The sequence below is a fragment of the Theobroma cacao genome, chromosome 7, assembly GCF_053813885.1.
Source record: "Theobroma cacao isolate CCN51 chromosome 7, ASM5381388v1, whole genome shotgun sequence".
Lineage (NCBI taxonomy): Eukaryota > Viridiplantae > Streptophyta > Magnoliopsida > Malvales > Malvaceae > Theobroma > Theobroma cacao.
Window position 1 is genome coordinate 2,164,874 of NC_142645.1, and position 21,924 is coordinate 2,186,797.

A 21,924-nucleotide genomic window follows, 5' to 3' on the forward strand; every position below is an offset into this window, starting at 1 on the left:
CAAGTCCAAGCAATGCTTGAACTTTATCCCAGAAAACTGACTTAGTTAGCATATCTGCCGGATTTTCATCTGTAGCTATTTTCTTTACTACAATCTCACCTTTAGAAATAATCTCTCGAACGAAGTTACACTTGACTTGGATGTGTTTGGTTCTCCCATGAAACATTTGATTTTTAGTCAAATGTATAGCACTTTGACTATCACAAAACACAATTGTTTGTGTTTGTTCAAAACCAAGATCACTAACCAAGCCTTTAAGCCACAAAGCCTCCTTCACTGCCTCGGTCACAGCCATATATTCAGCTTCAGTTGTAGACAAAGCAACGGTTGATTGAAGAACTGCTTTCCAACTGATTGCAGATCCTGAGAGAGTGAACACATACCCCGTTTGAGATCTTCTACTATCTAGATCACCAGCAAAATCTGAATCGGAGAAGCCAACCACATTACAACTAGTGTTTGCACCTCCTTCATATACTAAGCCAATATCTATAGTGCCTTTTAAACATCGAAAGATCCACTTCACAGCTTGCCAATGTCCTTTTCCTGGTTTATCCATGAATCTACTAACCATACTAACAGCATGTGAAATATCAGGCCTAGTACATACCATAGCATACATAATGCTACCCACTGCATTAGCATAAGGAACACGAGTCATGTACTCCTTCTCATCCTCCGTTTGTGGTGATAAACCAGTTGAAAGTTTTAGGTGTAGTCCCAATAGAGTAGTCACAGACTTAGCATCTTGCATTCCAAAACGTTCTAGTACCTTTTGAATGTATTTCTTTTGTGACAAACATAATCTCGACGCTCGTCTATCTCTGACAATTTCCATACCCAATATTTTCTTTGCATCACCTAAGTCTTTCATCTCAAACTCACCACTAAGCTGCTCCTTTAAAACATCAATGTCTGACATACTTTTGGCGGCAATAAGCATGTCATCCACATACAACAACAAATAGATAAACGAATCATCTGGAAGCCTTTTATAGTAGACACAACCATCATGTACACTTTTAGTGTACCCTTGTGCCTCCATGAACATATCGAACCTTTTATACCATTGCCTAGGAGATTGTTTTAAGCCATATAATGACTTTTTAAGTAAACATACACAATCTTCCATACCTGGAACAACGAATCCCTCAGGTTGTTGCATGTAGATCCGCTCTTCAAGCTCACCATGTAAAAACGTTGTTTTGACATCAAGTTGCTCCAACTCAAAGTTAAAATATGCCACTATAGCAAGCAACATGCGGATTGAACTATGCCTCACGACAGGAGAGAATACTTCATTATAGTCAATTCCCTCTCTTTGTGCATACCCTTTTGCCACAAGTCGTGCTTTAAATCTAGCATTTTCAACCCCTAGGATCCTTTCCTTTTTCTTGAAGACCCATTTGCATCCCACAACTTTTTGGCCTTTAGGTGGTTTCACAAGCTCCCATGTTTGATTTCGGTGTAAAGACTCAATCTCCTCATTCATAGCAGTTAGCCATTGAGAAGACTCGATACAGGTAATTGCCTCACGATAAGAGTAAGGCTCATTAGTCTCTACTTCTTCCGCCACAGATAAAACATAAGAATCAAAATCACGCTCCACACAAGTAACAAAATCATCAAACTTCTGAGGAGCTTTTGAAATCCTTCTAGATCTATCTGTAGCAATGCTTCGTTGTTGTATATGAGATACTGATTCTTGTTCCTCTTGTGATTCATTTTGGATTTCACTATCATCTTGCACTGTCCTAGGAGCATTGATTTCAAGCTCCACCTGCTTGTCCACTTATTGGTCTGATGAGATTGCAATTCTAGACTTTATCCCATGAAGTAATGCAGACTCGTCAAAGGTAACATCCCGACTTAACATAAACTTTGGGGATTTCGGATCAGTACACCACAGTCGATAACCTTTTACCCCAGATGCATAGCCTAGGAATATGCACTTCTTTGCCCTCGGCTCAAGCTTACCATCATTTACATGAGCATAAGCAGGACAACCAAATACTCTCAATATAGAGTAATCAGCGGGTTTACCTGACCAAACTTCCTCGGGAGTCTTTAATTCAATTGCAGTTGATGGAGACCGATTTACCAAGTAGCAAGCCATGTTGATAGCTTCTGTCCAGAATACTTTAGATAAACCAGCATTAGAAAGCATGCATCTTGCTCTTTCAACAAGTGTTCTATTCATCCGTTCTGCAATACCGTTTTGTTGTGGTGTTTTGATGACAGTGCGATGTCTAATGATTCCCTCATTCTTGCAGAATATATCAAACTCACCTTTGCAAAATTCCAAACCGTTATCTGTTCGAAAGCGCTTGATCCTTTTCCCTGTCTGCTTCTCGATCAATGCCTTCCATTGCAAAAAGGTGGTAAACACTTCACTTTTAGCCTTCAGAAAATACGTCCATACTTTTCTTAAAAAATCATCAATAAATGTTAACATGTATAATGATCCACTTTTTGATGCCACAGGAGAAGGACCCCATAAATCTGAGTGGATGTAGTCTACTGTACTCTTGGTTCGATGTGTAGCAATGCTAAATTTCACTCGGTGTTGTTTGCCATAGATGCAATGTTCACAGAAATCTATCTTCCCAGTCTTTTGACCACATAGTAAACCACGCTTACTCAATTCTGTCATTCCTTTCTCACTCACATGACCTAATCTCATATGCCATAAACGTGTAACATCATCATCAGGATCATGGGATGAGACTACAGAAGCAGTTCCAATAATCGTACTTCCCACTAGACGATAAAGGCCACCGGATAACTTACCTTTCATGATAGTTAAGGCTCCTTTAGATACCTTCAAGACACCATCTTGGCCACTATATTTGCAACCCTTCTTATCTAACAAACTCAAGGATATCAAATTCTTTTTCATGTTAGGTACATGTTTCACCTCAAGTGCCCTTACTATACCATCAAACATCTTGATTCGAATTGTGCCAATCCCAACAATTGAGAGAGAGAAATCATCTCCTAATTGTACAGTGCCCATATCAACAGATTGATAAGTTGTAAACCAATCACGCCTAGGACATATGTGGAAGCAACAGGCCGAATCTAAGATCCATGTATCCTTCAGGTTACCATTAGTAACTGCAAGAACACTATCAGCTTCCTCAAAAGTATCAAAATCATCTTCAACTACGTTTGCAGTATTTTCAGACTTATTGATCTTTTCATCACCCTTGAATTTAGTACAGTCTTGACGAAAGTGACCTTTTTTACCACAGTTCCAACAAGTCTTTCCTCTTGATCTAGATTTGGATCTAGATTTACCTTTTCTGTCTATGCCTTTCTCTTTACCTCTACCTCTATTTACAACCAAACCTTCTGCTTGATTTTCATTCCGAATACCACCAACTTTCTTCTTTAATTCCTTGGAATTTAAAGATGCCCTTACATCCTCGAAAGTGAGAGTGTCTCGGCCGTATAGCATAGTATCCACGAAGTTTTCATACGATGGAGGCAAAGAACATAAAAGAATTAGGGCTAAGTCTTCATCCTCAATTTTAACATCGATATTCTTTAAATCAAGAATAACTCTATTAAATTCATCAATGTGGGTATTAACGGACGTACCTTCACTCATCTTGAGAGTTTACAATCGTTGCTTCATATAAAGCCGATTCGTCAAGGACTTGGTCATATAAATACTTTCGAGTTTAAACCACATTGCAGCAGCAGATTCTTCATCCGTGACTTCTCTTAGCACCTCATCAGACAAAGCAAGGAGAATAGCACTATGTGCTTTTTCCATAAGGTCATCTTTCTCACCATCAGATAAATTCGAGGGAAGATGTTCTTTTCCCTTCAGTGCCTTCAACAGTCCTTGTTGCACTAGCAATGCGCGCATCTTAACACGCCACAGGCTGAAATCGTTTCTTCCATTAAACTTTTCAATCTCATACTTGGTCGACGAAGTTACCATAGCGAGATTCAGATTGACCCAAGACCTTGAAGCTCTGATACCAGTTTGTTGGGAAATTGCGGAATTACCTCTAAAGAATTGCCCAAGATCTAACCCAATCAATAGAATAAAGAAAGAAAGAAATCAAGCACACCCACAAGAACACAAGAATTTACGTGGTTCGGTCTTTTGATGACCTACGTCCACGGGCACAACAACAGAGAAAAATTCACTAAGAGAAAAATCAGGAGATTACAAGAACAGTCTCAAACTCATAACCCTTATCCCACGTACACCTAAATCACTCTCTCTAAAGTTAGGTGATTATTATTCTTTAACCCATAGGGTCCTTTTATAGTATCAAATACAATAACCTTATCCTAATATAATTAGGAATCTTATTCTAATAGAATTAGGAATTGTTATTCTAATCTAACTAGATTTAAAGACTATTTTATAAGGTATACTAATTTAATTAGAATTAAACAATCCTAATTAAATCACAATTCAAGACTATCCTAACAATACTCAAATGCAAAACCAAGAGCCATAGAAGAAAATGATGCACATATATTTTGGCTGAATTACAATAATCAATGAAACAAGTGGAAATCAAGTTTGCACTACAATAATCAGAAGCCCAATAGCAGAGGTGATTAAGCAACAACAGTTGATTCTTCTTCGGCTAGCAAAAACACTTGAATACAGGAGAGAAAATTTCGAATAAATGATGTGATCCCCCTATTATTGTCCTTTATATTTTTGTCATTTTGCAATCATTTTTCCCCTTGGATCCATTTATTTCTCACCGACTTGCTTGCTCTGTTTAATTGCTTTCATGGAAAATTTCTTTACCATATACAATTACGAGGGAGATTCCCGGAGCTTTCGTGTAGATTTTTGTGCCTTTTTTACTAGTGGAACATGGAATCATGAGCACTTCTAAATTATTGGTTTTCTTGTAATGAGCAATGACTCACTTCACAGTTGCCCGGCTAAATCATCATGGACAAATTTTAGTGAACGAAAAATCCTTCCTGCCGCAGCTTTCTGATTCAGTGATTCATATTCATGGTGTAGTGATGGGGGTTCGTTCTTAGGCTGGAAATGGCTTTGTTTACGGAGATGAATGGAATATAACACCTCCAACTTTTAATTATTTTTATTTTTCATATTATTTATTTATAAATTAAAATTTATTAACCGTTAAATACTTTTAATTCAATAATATAAATTTAAATATTTAATTGTTACAAAATTATATTTATTTTAACTTTACTGATTTATTATGTTAAATTTTATATATTTTTTTAAAAAAAAACTTTATTAAACACTAATTAAACGAAAAAAACTAATCTCAACATATTCTTCAAGAGAAAAAATTTAGTGCCTATGAGTGATACATCATAAAATTTGTAATCCTCTTTCATGGGAAAGCTTTGTTTGCTAAGAAGTGTGTTTTCTTCTTTAAATATGTGTCGTATTTTGACTTCTCATTTATATTAATATTTTAATAATAATTATTCTACTTTTATTAATTTTTATATACTTAAGTCTACCTAAATCACCTTATTAATTTTTACATTAATTAATAATAATTAATATTAGGCAAAGTATCTATTTGTAGAGCTGTTACATGGTTGAGTGGGAGTTTTCACCTGTTACACGGTTTCAGCCTCGTATGTAGCATAGCGTGTTCGTCTTCCACAACACTGACAGAAACTCTCCGCACAACTGGGCCCATTTAACAGAAGTTTGATTATTTTTAATGTTGTATAGCTACCCGCCTGACGACCATTTGATTTTTCAACACGAGTAATTGCAGGTGCAAAGCTCTGTCACCCAATGGACAGGCCTAATAGACAGCTCTACCACATTCATTTCCATGCATTTGTACAATATTTTGGCAGTCCCATATATCCTACCTTTCGTCTTTCATCACTTCACAAGGAATTTTTACATGAACTACCTCACCCAGCTGGCTAAATATTTGTTTTAATTGATCTTCAGAAACACTGGGATCCAAACCACCAACAAATATATGCATTTAAGCATGTAAGATTTCAGTTGACCATACCATGAAATAAAGTATATTAATAAATATAAAAAAGCTACCCACTGTGGTATTATTTGGATCATTCTCGCCAGGATTTCCTTGAGTATTCTGGTAAGAAGCTGCAAATGACAAATAAATGTAAACTATCTGTAATACCCCTCAAAAAGTATTTATTATAAAAAAAAAATTAAATTAAAATTATTAAGCTATAGTTTTATAAAGATAATAAGTAGATATTATTTTAGTATTTTGTTTATTTACAATTATGACTTTGGGTGTCTTAATAAATAAAAAAAAATAGAAGAAGGGGTCTTTAAGTAAAAGAAGAAGTTTAATTAAGTTAGTTTTATTATCACATTTAAGTTAGTGGGATTAAGGGTTAGTTTATTTATCCCATTTAAGTTAGTGGGGTTAGGTAGTTTATAAGTTTTAAAAGAACAGACAACAACTTACGTTAGTTCATTCATCAGATTCAAACAACAGACAGTCAGAAAGGTTTAATATTAGGGAAGAAGAAAGACAGAGGAGAGGGAAAGAGATTGCTGATTAAGGTATGTTTGGGAATTATATTTTCATAATTTGGGTACAAAAAACCCTAAATTAGATATATTTTCTTATTTTTTTTATTTAAATCCGCCACTTTTCTGATGACTTTCCGGTAGCATGATGGGTACCAATGGAAAGGTCTTGAAAAGATCTTTCCAATGGTTTTTGTAGCATCTTGTTTGGCCTTATGGTTAGGAATATATGAATTTTTGAAGTTAATTAGAAATCTGATTTTCAACAGTTTTGACAGCCCGACTTTGGGTCACCGGAACTTCATATTCCGGTGACGTTTTTGGTCGTTTCTTTGAGGGCTTTTGAAGTATGAAATTAGATGTTTAAATTGGCGTCAATGTCTTGGTTAGAGGCTTCCTGTGTTAAGAGAATTAAAGCCTCAAAGTAGGCTCATTGATACTGGAAACCCAGAAATCTGGGTATTTCTGTGATGATTTCTTGAATTTTGGCTTTCGAAACTTAGGAATCTTGTGGTCTTTTTAATCGAAACAAATTTTGGTCTTGTAGTATGATATGCATACTTTAAATTGGTGTTGATTTCATCACTGGATATAATTCGGGTTAAAAGATATGAGAGCTTGAAGTAAGCCAAATGGCCATCCAGATTCTGGAAATTCCAGAAAACAGAAAATTTCTTTTTTTAAAATTTGTTTTAAAATTTGATTTTAATTATTATGTGATAAATTCTATTGTAAATTTCATAAATATTGGATATGTGATTTCTACTGTATTTTTATGTTAAGAAGTATGTATCTTTATATTTTATAAATTTATTTCTTAAATTAGTAGATTTTATTAAAATATCAAAATTTATGAAATTAATTACAAATATGATTTTTACAAGTGAAATTAGTATTATTTCTCTATCTGAAAATTAAAGTCCTTACTGATTTTATGATTTAAGTTTAATTCTCAACCTTATTGGAAATTTTGTTTAATTCAAAAATATAAATAATAATAATATATTACCTTATTAACAAAAAAAAAAAGGTTCATAAATTGTAATAGGAGTCGCTACACACCCTAAGTGCTTAAGATGGTCAACGAAAAGTCGCCTTATAAGATCTGTTTGCAAATTTAGTTCTGATTTTTGTGTTTCTCGAAATACTAGGCTACTAAGAGGATTTTCGGATTTGCTACTTGAAAGTAAAATTAACGAGATCAAGTAAGTGACTGATATCCCTTCGGTGTTTTCACACCTTAAAAATTAGCTTCAATCTGAATTTGTACATGAGATATAATATTTTATCCTATGATTTATTAAAATCGAGTTAAGCATGCAAAATGTATATGTATATGAGTTTATATGTTGGATTTAGAATGTTGCTTATGCAAAGCCTGATATCTGATTTCGAAATATATATGACTTTGTATAATGTATGCATATATGATTTCGCAAATATAAATACAAATATTTAGTCTGAAACAAATATGCTTTTGTGGTGTATGAGATACGCTTGAGAAATTTGATATACTGTTTTATGAATTTTGGGTAATCTAAAAATATATATTTCTGTTTTGTCTCCTAGTATGGCTATGCTCTGACCCTGCCAATGGGGGTTAAATGTTGGCCATGTCGACATGTATTCTGTGATTAGAGATTGATCTCCCAACCGCACTACCGGTTACAGAATAGTAGTATTTGTGATTTCTGTTCATTGCAGCCAATGGTTGCTTTGATATGCTTCTGACCCGTGCCACCGGGGTTAATTGTGGTTCTATTTCTGACCTATGCCACAGGGGTTAAGTGTGGTCGTAGCATGTTACAGGAGACCATTAAAAGTTAAATATTGTGAATATATTTGTTCTGTTATTTGAATGCGCAAATTTTGAAGTATGTGATTCCAAATAAGATTACCTAATATTTTGTTTTGGCATTTGTAAATGATATTTTGCCCTAAATGTTTTAAGCATGCTTAATCCGGCTGAAGGGATGTTAGTTACTTGCTGAGTAGTTGGACTCACCCCTTCCTTCAAATTTTTTTCAAGTTGTGATTTGGTCAACCACGCGGGAACTTTGGGGAGTGATGTTTAATTTAGTAGCACTTAAATTATCTAGGATTTATTTAAATATTATGAACATCGTACTATCTTAATTAGTATTCAGACTTTTATCTTGACTCAGTAGCTTTATGGTTTTGGAGATTTAATTTTGAATATTGTCAAATTATGATATTTGGAAATTCTGTCAACAGATATAGTTTATAAATCACTAAATTATTCAGGTATATTAGTCTCTTTTAGTAATGGTTTAAGATATATATTTTAGAGCCTTGCATGTCTGTGGGATTATACCTTACAGGTATGCGGCGTCTGTCATGTCTCGGGTCTGGGGCGTGACACTATCATTGAATGAGATGATAAAAAGAGCTCATTGCTTCTCAAAACTCAAATTAAACATTGTTAAAAAAAGCAAAGCATTAAGATAATACACTTACAAATACTAAAAAAGTTCAAAAAAATTTCCTCCATGGCACGCAAAAGAACAAAAATGTAAAACCACCAGTTATATATCACTCAAAAGTTACAATTACAACCATAAACATCTTTTGGGTTACATCAAGGCTTACCATTACCAGGGAAAGTAAAAAGTATCAGATTAAATAGATTTCCATAGTAGCCCAATAGTAGCCCAAAAAGAAATCATTAACTACACTAAACTCAGGGAATCAGTAAAGGTGCTATTCTTTCATTAACCTTTTAAAATAGCATGCAAAGGAGAAAAAGGAAAATTGAAATCAGAGACTCAACTTTTCTCTGCACTTGACATGAAATATTTCCTTTTTCTCCTTTCTTTCACTTATTTTTTGTAAGGGGGAGGGGAGGGAGGGAGGGAGGAAGTTGTCAGTGCCAAAATAGAATGATTCACAACTTCAACTTCAAAGATTATGTTTTAGTAGAAAGAACCTATCTGCTAAACTAATTTCAGAAACGTTTTAACATTCTCTGCATAGACAGAAACCTATGAAGATTATATTAGTAGCCACAAAATGGCAAGATGAAGAACATATTTAGAAACTAAGGAAATTCTTGTAAACTGAAGTGACACAAAACCTCAAATGACAAATAGAAAACAGAATGCCTTGAAAATGCAATATTAACACTGGTAGATTCATACGCAGCGAGGCATTCACTATTTAGGTTTAGACAATAAAGCATGTACAAGTGATCTGCTTCCATTGAGGTTAAATCCATTAACTGAAAATGCCTTTAACTAGAAGTTCCAGGTTTCTTTCCTGACTCAATTTGTTCTCATTTGTAACAAAGCAATAGAATGAGGACAAAGAAGTTACTATAACTTTAAAAAGAAGCATAGATTGAAAATGCAATAGAACAAAACTTGCCCCAAGGTTCATTAACAGAATGGTGCATGATAACATGCATAGTAACTTTACCCATAGCTGCTTCACCTAGTTTCGAGCATTACAGCTTGAATTTAAAGGAAACAAAAAGGAGTGCATAAACATATGCAAGTATCAAAAGGGAACTGATCTATGAAATTAAAAAACAAAAAAGTTTCTGGACTGGTAAAAGGATCTAAAGAAAGATTTAAAGGAAACATGTTGGGAAAACTGAAACAAATTGAACTTGACTGGAATACTTAATAAGGAACTGGAAAAGTAACTTAATAAGGAACTGGAAAAGTAATTTGCGAATGTAGCACAAATACTGCCACGAGAAAATGAAGCTTACGACATAAACAAAGTAACTGACCTAAAATGAGGCCACGCATTAAAGTGGAATCATTTCAGCTGATATCAGTTCCAGGCCCCCCAAAATGAGAGCCTCTTGGTGTCCTGCTTTAAGACAACATGAGTTTTATATAAGTTTGTGAATGTTTTAATATAATTAAACGTGCCCAAGTTTACAAAGGCAAACGGGTGATCTCAGAGAGGAGAGGAAACCCTAGGGATAAATTGAAATTTTAAAAAGAGGGGAGTTTTTTTTTATGAACCGGAGGATGCTTGTAGGGGTAACACGTGGAGAATAGGAATTGGGTGGCAGTAATGGGCTTTTGATACGATAAAACTGGTATTGGGCTTGGTATGGGCTAGATTGGGCTGAGTTTGGACGAAAATTCTTTGCCTTTGTCAAGGATGTAATAAAAAAAATTTTAGAAAAGAATTTTTATAGACAATTGAAATTTGGTGTTAATAAGCATAGCAAAAATTTTTAAAAATTAAGTAATTTAATGGAATTGAAATTTGGAAATTATTAATACATTTTTATGGTATAAAAATTAATTATTATTTTATTTTATTCTCTTTATAAATTTTATGACTTATAATTATGATGATTTAGAAGATGTCTTATAAATTATTTCTTAATCTATTAAATAGGAAATTTTTTTTTTATCATTTCCCTTCGTCTCATTGTCTTTGTTCTTTATTAATTTTTTTTGTTAACTAAACTCAACTTTGATCATTATTTTTTTAAAAAATTGTAAAGTTATAAAATTTTGAATTTTAAACTTTTTAATTTTTTTTTTGAATTTTTAATTTTATATAGTAGTAGTGCAATATGCTAAGAAAAGTACAACATGGCAAGAAAAGGAAATTAAATTGAACTTAATAATTGTAAATGCATGTAGAAATGGTCCAGTCCCTTTTTATAATTTTTATTCTAAGCATTACTTGGTAAAATTTTCTTCCATCAATGAGAAATTACTTCATTTTAAATGCTTTTTGTGAACTTGTTACCTGGACTATACTACCTTGGCCAGATCTTATAGGCTGGAGTACCAATCAAACTCTCAATATTTCAATAAATCACTTGGAACCTTCATAAAATAAAAATCTACTTGGCTTGTATAGGAAAATTAAAGTTTAATTTCCCATGTCTTGATTTAAAATACAGAGAGAAGGATAAGAAACAGAAGAATTTTAAGCTTATTCTTCTACTTATTGTAGATACAGAGAGAAATATAACATTGATTAGGTAAATTATTGAAAGCAAGTGATCTTTTTGCTTGATAACTCTGTGAAGCCAACATCTTGATCAACCCAAAGCACAATAATTTCAGCTACCTGTTTTTTTTGTGTATGTAAATAATAAAGATTAGCACAAGTAAACCACTAAAACTTGATTAGGACTAAACCAACAAGTGAGAGAAATGAAAATGGAAAGTAGCCTTTGATTTACTTGTGTTTAGTTGATGGCTTCCAACGTACTCATTGATGTTTAAACATGCTTTTGCAACTTCCCCTGCAATCATCTCATAGTTCTTTCCTTGTAAGGTGGTAGCTCACCTCTAACGCCCGAACGGCGCTTATGCCAACGAATGGTCTTGGCGTCTTGCTTAACTAGTTGTGGTGTCTTTTTAAACAACTGAAACAGTGAAATGTAAAACAAAAGTATTAATGTCACATGTTATGAGGGTAAAAGAAAAAATAAGCATATTATGATTTATAAGCATTTTAGGCCAAAATTTCATTAAAAGTAATGGAATCATTCATTAAAAGTGATATTCTAGATCAATTTTTTGTTTGCAGTGTACTACTCAATCATTTAAGTAATTTAAGTAAAGATTTTGAAAAATTATGCAGTATAATATTATTAAAGACTCTAATTGCCTTTGCACGTACCAAATAAAAGCTTGAACTTAATTCACTAATTAATAATAAAAACTCTTAATCATCAACAATGATTATGTTGGGAGGATAAGGAGAATGAATAAGGTATTTTTAGTTTTTGTGAATAATATTCCTACAAAAGTCCATGAAGATGGCTTCAAAGGATTTGGGATCAATTTGGAAAGGTTGTCAATACATTGTAGGGAGAAATAGAAGCAAATACTGTCAAAGGTATCCTTTCATCATATTTGGATAGTTTAATAAAGCGAGGAGAGCAGTCCAAAATTTAAATGGAGTCTGGCTTCTTAACTAAAGGCTAGAGGTCAATATGGCCAGCTATGGAAGCCATGATACATTTTGAAAGAGGAAGCAAAAAGGAAGCTTCTTATGCACCTAGTGTTAACCACATTAGGAACAGAGCCTGTAGTGGGATTTTGAGACAGAACTTGGCCTTATTCACTAAGCCATCTTATGCTCTGTTATTGAAAGGTGCTTTTGAAAGAGGTTGAGCTTCAAATGAAGAGAGAGGAGATGATCTTCAATGTCTTAACAAGCATGAAAAAACATGCTTTGGTTGAAGACAAGTGTTGTGGTAACAACATAATATAATTCAGATTCAACAAATTTAATGGAATTATTTAAAATGGAAGGAATCTCAGGGCTGCTTATGAGGAGTTTGTCTCTCAAAGAATTTCTGCTAACCTTTGAGGATAAGGAGATGTTTAGAGAGCTCAAAGACAAAAGTTGGGATTGGCTTAACAAATGGTTTACTAAGGTGGAAACATAGTTAGAGAATTTTTCTTCAAAACTCTTTAACAAATGGGTGATTGCACAGGATATCCTTTTGATGTGTGAGATAGGCATATTATAATTTATAAGCATTTTAGGCCAAATTCATTAAAAGTGATATTCTACACTAAGTTTTGGTTGTAGTGTCATACTCAATGATATAAGTAATTTAAAGACTTTGAAGATTATGCATTAAAATAGACAAGACTAAAGTTTTCAGGGTGTATACCTCTGTTTTGGCATGCACATATTCCTTTGAATCTATGAAGAAACCTGTAGTCATCTTGGGACATCCTTCTACTCTCAAACAATTCAACGCCGATAATACAAAGTGATATTCCCTTGGGCAGAAGTCAACGAGGCTTGGCAGTTCTTCAAGTGATAAATTGTATAGTTTATCAAACTTTATCTCCTTTTCAGTTGTTGCTTCTGCTTCATCTTCAAGTTCAAATACTTGCTCCAATTTAGAGTTCCCTTTAACCCGTAAGTATTGAAGTTTTGGAAGACAACGAGCAGATCCAAGAGGAAAGAGTCGTTTCAACTTTTTGCAATATTGAACAGAAATCGTGGTCAAATTAGGAAAGCTTATAGGTTGGAGATCACCATCTGATGATGAACAAACTTGATCCTCAGCAATGATTTGGTCCAATTCATCACCATTATGTATTTCTAGATAGACCAACCGTGATAAACTTCGAGCAGTTGTAGGTGAAAATATGTATCTTAGCCTCTTGCAATCAATCACCTTCAAAATTGTAAGGTTCTCAAGAGTTACAACCTGAGCGACATCCTTCCATATAATCCACTTTTCAGATAAATCCTCCAGGTGGAGTTCCTTTATACGTCCATGAACCTGAAATAGCTCTTCATGACTCCCAATTGCTATATATTCTTGATTGCAATTGGCTGAAATACGCAATTGAAAGCTATTTCCCAACTTAGAGAGATACATTTCTGTTGTATTAGATTGGGAACGGATGAGCAAATGTTACTCATAATTTTTTAGATGCCAATTCACAAGAAATCCTTATATTTTTAATGATAGGACATAAATATGTTTCAAAATTACATACAAAAAACATAAAAGAAATGAACCCCCGGAAAGCCTAACTTTCTCAATCTGTTTCTCTTGTCTGAAACAGAAAGTAGAAACACTTTGAATAAAGAAAAAAAGGGAACTCAAGGCCAAGAAGAAAAAGAGAACTTAAATTGAAGAAGAAAGAGAAAATTCGAATCAAAGAAAGCAAGAGAAACTAGAATCGAAGAAGAAAAAGGAAGCTCGAACAAGAAAAAAGGCAAGTTTTGTCGTTGTGAAGAAAATATATGACAAGAAAACCCAAAAATCCCCACAAACAAATTAAAATTTGTTTTTCAAAATAAATAGTATAAAATTTTTGTGCTGCAATTTTAAAAAATAATTGGATTAGTTTGTGAGTGTTGAAAAAAAGATTTAGCTCAAAGGCAAAATCCAAAACCATAATTGAAGGAAAAGTGTATAGAGAAATACCTCTAGCTGAATTTGCTCATTAACTTCTTTTTGAATAGTGAAATTTCTCAATTTAGGACAGTTGCAAACTTTTAACTTCTCCAAGGATAGTGATGAGATGAGAAAGTTTTCCGAACTCAAATTTATCAAGTTTACAAGTTGAAAATCTTGTAGGCAAGGGAGTCCAATGGCACGATGAGTTGGCCATTTCCATATGCTCTCCAATGCTGGTAATGACTGCAGCTCCAACCTTCTTAAATTTGAGAGTGGTACTGTCTGATTTACCTCACATAAAGAAAAATATAAAATTTATTAATTAATAAATATTGAAAATAAATTCTTTATACTTGATCTTGATTATTGAAAAGAAATACATTTTGTTAAAAAAAGTAGAAAGAAGTATTAAAAGTTAATAATTTAAAAAGATTAGATAGTAATTATTTATATATTTGATAATTCAAAAAAAATCATTAGAAAAACAATATACGAGACCATTATTAAAGGAAAAATGAAGAGAAAAGAGGTACCTCTAGCTCAGCCATTTCTTTGTCAAAAGCAAAGACTTGCTCTAATTTGTCGCAACAATATATCTCACACTTCTCTAGATGCAACAGACTTTGAGCAAGGCAAGGTGAGAAGATAGATTTCAATTTATCACAATCATAAACTCTTACTTCCTTCAGACTTTGTAGGCTTACATGATGAGTTGGCTCTTTCCATATACTCTCCAATGCTGGTAATGACCACAGCTTCAACCTTCTTAAATTTGAGAGTAGTACTGACTGATTTACCTCACATAAAGAAAAATATATAATTTTTTAATTAATAAATATTGAATATGAATTCATTGTACTTAAATATTGAGAAGGCTTATATTTTAAAAAATGTAAAAGTAAGTGTTAAAAGTCAATAATTTAAAAAAATTATATAGTAATTATTTATATATTAAATAATTCAATAAAATGAAAGATAATTAGACAAAGAATATATGAGAGCATTATTAAAGGAAAAATGGAGAGATAAGAGGTACCTCTAGGTCTACCATTTCTTTGTCAAAAGCAAAGACTTGCTCTAATTTTTCGCATTCAGATATCTCAAGTGTTTCTAGATGCAACAGACTTTGAACAATGTGAGGTGAGAAGATAGATTTCAATTTATCACAACCAACAATTGTTACTTCCTTTAGACTTTGTAACCTTACATAATGAGTTGGCTCTTTCCATATATTCTCTAATGCTGGCAATGACGTCGGCTCCAAACTTCTTAAATTAGAGAATGCAGTGGTTGGACTTTGTTCTCGTGTTGTATCGATCAAGCATTCCAAATTTTCACAATATACAAGCTCAAGAGAAGTTAATTCCACATTGCAAAACAGCTCCTTAAATGCATTTAATGAGAATGAGAAATCTCTAATTCTCAAGGTTCTCAAGCTTAGCCCCGCCAAATCTCGAATGTATGTATTTACAGCTATATTGTAGCTTTGAAGTTTAGGGAACACAAAGTTTTCTTGAGAACATTGATCTGTAGAAACTCTCAGTGTTAATGCAGTCAAACCAGACAAAGAATTCAGCTCCAATAAGTTAGCATTGTTTCTACTTGTCACGTGCAGCTCTTGAAGTGAGGCCAACCTGTTACTAACAAATACAAAATGTTATTAATGCAATAATAGCACTTTCAACTGAATGATAAAAATATCAAGATAATGAAATGAATAAGATAACATAAACTTTTTTATTTCTTCATTCTTAAAGCTACTTTTGTACTACAGGTTGCAATGTTTCCATAATAACAGCAATGACCAAAAGCTCATGCTAGATATATATATATATATATGTGTTCGTGATAGTCAAATCAAATAAAGTAAATAATAGAAAAAAAAAGATAAAATAAATGATATAAAATTAAATAATTGAAAACAATAAGATAAACAGTTTTACCTTGATAGCAAGTTAGGGGGGAAATAGCAGTATGGCTCTTTATTGTAAGAAAAATATAGTGATTTTAGTCTAAGCAATTCCACTAATTCTTCTGGTAGCTCATGAATGTTAGTATCAACCAATGCAAAAATCTCGAGGTTTTCCATGTTACTCAATGATGAGATGTTCTCGAGCTCGCAATTTATAAAGCACAGAGTTCGAAGATTTGTCAAGAATTTAAGTGCTTTCAGTGTGAGTACAACATCTTGGAGAAGTAAAACTCGGAGAGTTGTCATTCTTTCAAAAAAGGCACACGAAACTCTCAATGAATTATTTCCTTTGAGAAACAAAGTCTTGAGTTTTGAAAATTCCACTTTGTTAGGAAGATGATTGATCTCAATGTTCCACAAGGAGATTGCCGTATAACATCCAAACCTTTCACTCATATGCCATTCCGTCAACCCATCTTTTACCATGAATATATTTTCCCCTCTTGATGTTATCCAATGAGCAAAATCGCGAACCACATCATGCATTTTTATATTTTCTCCATCGTCAGTTTCCAATAGCAAACTAGACTGTTGGAGTTTAGTTAATGCTTCATAAATTTCCATCCTTAAGACTTTAAATGAGTTAATGTTACAGAACAATCCTTGACCAATTCCACATATAACCAACATCTCCATTGGTATTTCAAAATCTTCTGGAAAAAGGGAACACAACAAGAAACATGACTTGACATTATCATCCTCCAAATAATCATAACTAAGCTCAAGATGGCTATAGATACCTCCACAAACATCTTGATTATCCAAAGGTCTTGAGTCTCTAAGTCGGTGATTTGCTACTATCCACCCATTTAGACTTTTACCTTTCAGAGCTTTTGCCACAGTTACAATTGCAAGAGGCAAACCATTGCATTCGCGAGCAACCTCCTTGGCTACAATCAAGGTGGGAGAGTCATCTTCTACACCAGCTTTATCTTTGAATAAAGCCCACGCTTCATTTTCAGATAAGATATTGAGCTGAACTTCCTTTTGACTATTCATACAAGTGCAAACTTGTTGAAGACGCGTGGTTAAAAAAATTTTGCAACCCTTGTGATCATCACCAAATGGAATTCCTATAACCTTCAAGTCAAGTTCTTCCCAAACATCATCAAGGATTATAAGGATGCTCTTCTCGCCTTTGATTCTCAACCACAATTGTTCTGCTCTTCCTTCTCTAGTCGTCATTTGAAATTTTAAATGAAGGAAGTCTGCAATTTTATCTTGAATATTGTTGATGTTTGGATTTTGGGACACGGTTACAATCACAACTTTATCGAAGAGTTGTTTGGTTTGGTTTCCCACTTCTTTTGCCAAAGTGGTTTTACCCACTCCTCCCATCCCATATAGTCCAATCATGTTCACACCACCATTATTCAGAGCCTCCATGATCTCTTTGAAAGCAGAATTCAAAGATTCAGAAGACATGAAATCCTTGGATGGAATGAACTCTAATCCTGGAAGAGTAGCTCGGCAACCTACTCGTGGAAAGTTACAAACCTCTAAAAGTTGAGAGATACAAAGTGTCTTCTTCGCTACTTTGATACTTAAGCAGTATCGCCAGCCCCAACTAGGACACCAATTGAAACACTTGTTACGTTCAATTTCATCTTCCAAACTCTGAGCTTCTCCCAATTCTTTCTCTGCCCTTGTTAGCCACTCCTCAACGTCCTTCTCAATTACCTCAGTTTGCTTTTTTGCCTCAGCGACATCATTTTTCACTCGAACTTTTATCAATTCAAGTTGGTTTCGTCGATTCTTGAAATCTTCAACAATTTTGCCAAAACGGAAAAAATAACTGAGATAAGGTGATGCGTATTCTGTTGCCAGGTTCCCCAGGGTATTGGTTGCAACAGCGGTAACAGGTTCAGCCATTCTTTGATGATCTGATAGTGAAGAGCAATTTCTATGAGTAAAAAGGTTCTACATAGAGACAAAAGCAATTAGGAAATGTTTGGAAAGTATCTTATCTCGGCAACAATACTTTTATGAAATATGTGAATCACAAGAGAACAAATCAGCCATTGACTGATGATCCGAGGTTGAAGAAATTGTAAAATTTAACTAGCAACGTAATCAAGAAGAAGCAAAGGAGAAAATTAGAAAAAACAACTTCTATTTTGATGCTGGCACTGACAAAGTCGGTGAAGGTTCTTTGAGTTCAAAGACAACTGAAGTAAAAATCAACTTTGCACTGCAACGATCAGAATGCCAAGGAATTAAGAAAAACAAACTTTTACTTATCTTCATTTTATTGCATACGAACAACTCTACTTCTGATAGCTAAAACACTACTTTATTATAGAAAGTAGAAACTCTAAGGCAAAACGTTGGTTTCCAGTGCAAGGCGACTAGTCTTTGTTTTTGTAAACAATATTCAGAAAGGGTTGATGGAAGCTAGTTACAAAGGATCTTTGAGTATCAGTGAGAGGTTTGAGATGTCTTCCTATTGCAGAGGAGAAGCAAAACAGATAAGAAGTTGGGTTTTGTGAGGTATACACAGCAAGAAAAGGCAAGCAGAGCGGTGATGGTTTTTTCTTTCTCTTTCTCTTTCTTTTTTTTTGTTTTTTTTGGAGCTGCACTTCAATGATGATCACTTAAAAAAATAAAGATAAAGCAGAGCAAATAAAGACTTTCATCACTTATCTTCTTCCTAATAGAAAAAAACAGTAGCAAATAGAAGAGCACACCAGACAAAGCTAAGAATATAGAAAGTAGAAACTCTTAAGCCAAGAGGATTTTTTTTTCTTTCCCTAAAGCAAAGAGATGAGCTTATGTAAGCAAATTAATACTGGGAAAGGTACTGAAATCCTTTCTTGAAACTTACCTCTCTATTCTCACCACTTGAAAGTGAAAGGGTAAGAGACAAACACAAAGGTTCTAGCTCTCTGCTTCACACAAATGCCATGGGTGGAGTGTAACTGTATAAGATCAAAAGAGTTAATTTGGCTACAGAAAATAAGTCAGTGCCAATTTTGCATCTAAAGATTGCAGATGTATACTCAAATGCATAAACCAATGCACATATAGACCAAGGAATCATGAAGTTTCAGGAGCGAAGGCCAAGCTTTTCTATATTTGATCAAAGAAAACTCAAATAGAAATCAAGTTTGCACCACAATAACCAAAAGCCCACTAACAGAGGGAATTAAGAAAAAACAAATATCTGTCAACCTAAGATCAAAAGAACAACTTAATTTGAAAATAGAAAATCTGTGTCAATGAATCTAAACTTTCAAATATCTATACTCAAATGTAAAGAAAAAAATAAAAAAAAAAGATTAGAAAAGAAAAAAACTTACTATTTTTTTCTTGTTCTGTCTGAGACAGATTAGAAAAGAAAACAAAAGAAAAAAGTAAAGGATGGAGTGATGGAGATGCTCTGCTAGTTGGCTTTCCAGGAAGTGTTACGGAAAGAGGATGGGACTTGCGAGGATGTAAATGTATAGGAAATATTTGAAATTCTGCTTCAAATCTATTGAATGGACATATTAAAATGAAAAACATAAACTTAGTTGTATTATATGTGTGAAAATGATAGCTTTTCCATGACATTTAAAATAGAAAATATGTGTCAACGCATCTAAACTTGCAAATATCTATACTCAAATGCAAAACCACAGAAGAAGAGGATGAACATTTACATACCTAAGGAAATATACATGAACTTTGAGAAGCCAAGACAGAGCTTCTATTTTGATCCAGACAAAATATATCACAGGCACTGACAAAGTGGGTGAAGTTTTTTTTTTTTTGAAGTTCAAAGAAAGCTGAAGTAGATATAATAAACTTTGCACTGCAATGATCAAAAGGCCAGGAAATTAAAAGAACAAGAAGACTTTACTTATCTTCTTTAGAATGCATGCAGATTATAATTCTGCTTCTGATAACAAAAACAGTAGTTGAACATAGAAAGTAGAAACTCTTGAGTCAAAGACTTGTTTCTTTGGAATCTCTTTCTCTTTTTATTGTTACTATTTTTTTTTTTTCAAATGCTTAGTGGAAGACAAGGGCCCCAATGTCTTTGGCCTTATGATCATGGAGATGCTTTGCTGGTTGGCTTTCCAGGAAATGTTATGGAAAGAGGATGGGACTTGGAAGGATGTTAGTGTACAGAAAATTTTTGAAATTCTGCCTCAAATCTCTTTGAATGAAAAACACAAACTTAGTGTTGTTTATGATTTTTTTGTAATTAAGCCTTACTTGGTAAATTCTCCTCTAATAATGACTAATGACCTACTTTTCAAATGCTTTTTGTAAACCAAGACATGCCTGCCTAAATCTTTTAAGTTGGACATAGAAAATAATTTAGTGCCAATCTTGGGTATAAAGTTAGCAGATGTATACTCAAATGCAAGAACCAAGGGCCATAGAAGAAAATGATGCACATGTATACCAACGAAACATGAACTTTCAGGAGTCAAGGCTGAGCTTCTATTTTGATCAAGGAAAACTCAAGTGGAAATCGAGTTTGCACTACAATAATCAGAAGCCCACTAGAAGAGGGAATTAAGAAACAACAGTTAATTCTTCTCTTCTGCTAGCAAAAACACTTGAATACAGGAGAGAAAATTTTGAATAATTGATGTGATCCCTCTATTTTTGTCCTTTCTATTTTTGTCATTTTGCAATCATTTTTCCCTTGAGATCCATTTGTTTCTCACCTGCTTGCTTAATGGCTTTAACGGAAAAATACTTTACCATATATGGTACAAGGGAAGGGAGATTCCCGGAGCATATTTGTAGTATACTTTACCATATGTACTTTACCATATATAGATTTTTTTCTCTTTTTACTAGTGGGACATGGAATCATAAGCACTTCTTTTATCAGTTTGAGAAGAAAACTGATACATCATTATGAAGACTTGCTTGTCTAATATAGTCATCACTTCACAATTTGTTTAAACTTTTTTACTGAAGCATATTTATAGTATATTGCCCCTGTTTAAATTACATAGACATCAGTAACCTAAATTTTAAACAAATTAAATTAGTCTAAAAATACTTGTGTATGAATTTGTATAATTTATGAAGAGAGCCTTTTTTCCCAGCACATCTCTTTTTTGTTTTTTAAACTCACTTCTTTTCTTGGTGATATGCATTTTCTGTGTCATTCTTGCCTTATTTTTGCTGAGCCTTTAACTTTGATTCAAACACTTTTTATTTACTTATTAAGAAGGTGGATTTGATCATCTTATTATTCCAATTCCCCCTTTAATGGTTACTTACTCACTATTGATGACTTCACAACTTCTATATTGACTTTGCATTGAGTTATGCTAATGAAGCATAGTTTTCTCTAAACCAAATTTACCATGATTTCAAAAGCAAGTTCACACCTTCAATTCAATATTTCTTTTTGTTCTTACGGATTTGAGAAGAAACTGATTTATCAGGAGTCGTCTCTTTTTCTTTATCAGAATTTTCTTGGTGATATGGTTTTTCGCTGTCATTTCCTGTCTTCTTTTTGCTGACCCCTTATAATTTGCTTCAAACATTTTTTTTTATTTTCTCAATAATTAAGAAGATAAAGATTACCAATGGGACAGAGACATCATTGCTATC

General features: G+C 33.5%; 1 protein-coding gene and 2 long non-coding RNA genes across 3 annotated transcripts; 1 reads left to right on the plus strand and 2 right to left on the minus strand.

Moving 5' to 3' along the window:
* Window positions 1–2,193: 2,193 nt before the first annotated feature.
* On the plus strand, window positions 2,194–2,597 carry LOC148761414 (uncharacterized). The gene is made up of 2 exons (XR_016027512.1): window positions 2,194–2,378; window positions 2,485–2,597. It is a non-coding gene; the product is annotated as an uncharacterized LOC148761414 (long non-coding RNA).
* A 3,186-nt stretch (window positions 2,598–5,783) lies between these two features.
* On the minus strand, window positions 5,784–10,406 carry LOC148761415 (uncharacterized). The gene is made up of 2 exons (XR_016027511.1): window positions 10,260–10,406; window positions 5,784–6,106 (listed from the first exon to the last, which is right to left on the minus strand). It is a non-coding gene; the product is annotated as an uncharacterized LOC148761415 (long non-coding RNA).
* A 1,010-nt stretch (window positions 10,407–11,416) lies between these two features.
* Window positions 11,417–20,484, minus strand: LOC18593546 (putative disease resistance protein At4g27220). The gene is made up of 10 exons (XM_088808211.1): window positions 20,005–20,484; window positions 19,184–19,277; window positions 16,331–18,242; window positions 15,424–16,021; window positions 14,921–15,184; window positions 14,415–14,678; window positions 14,003–14,027; window positions 13,137–13,861; window positions 11,688–11,861; window positions 11,417–11,572 (listed from the first exon to the last, which is right to left on the minus strand). The coding sequence occupies exons 3-9, from the start codon at window positions 18,229–18,231 to the stop codon at window positions 11,757–11,759; spliced, it is 3,882 nt and encodes a 1,293-aa protein (XP_088664337.1). The 5' UTR covers window positions 18,232–18,242; window positions 19,184–19,277; window positions 20,005–20,484; the 3' UTR covers window positions 11,417–11,572; window positions 11,688–11,756.
* Between the last annotated feature and the right edge of the window lie 1,440 nt (window positions 20,485–21,924).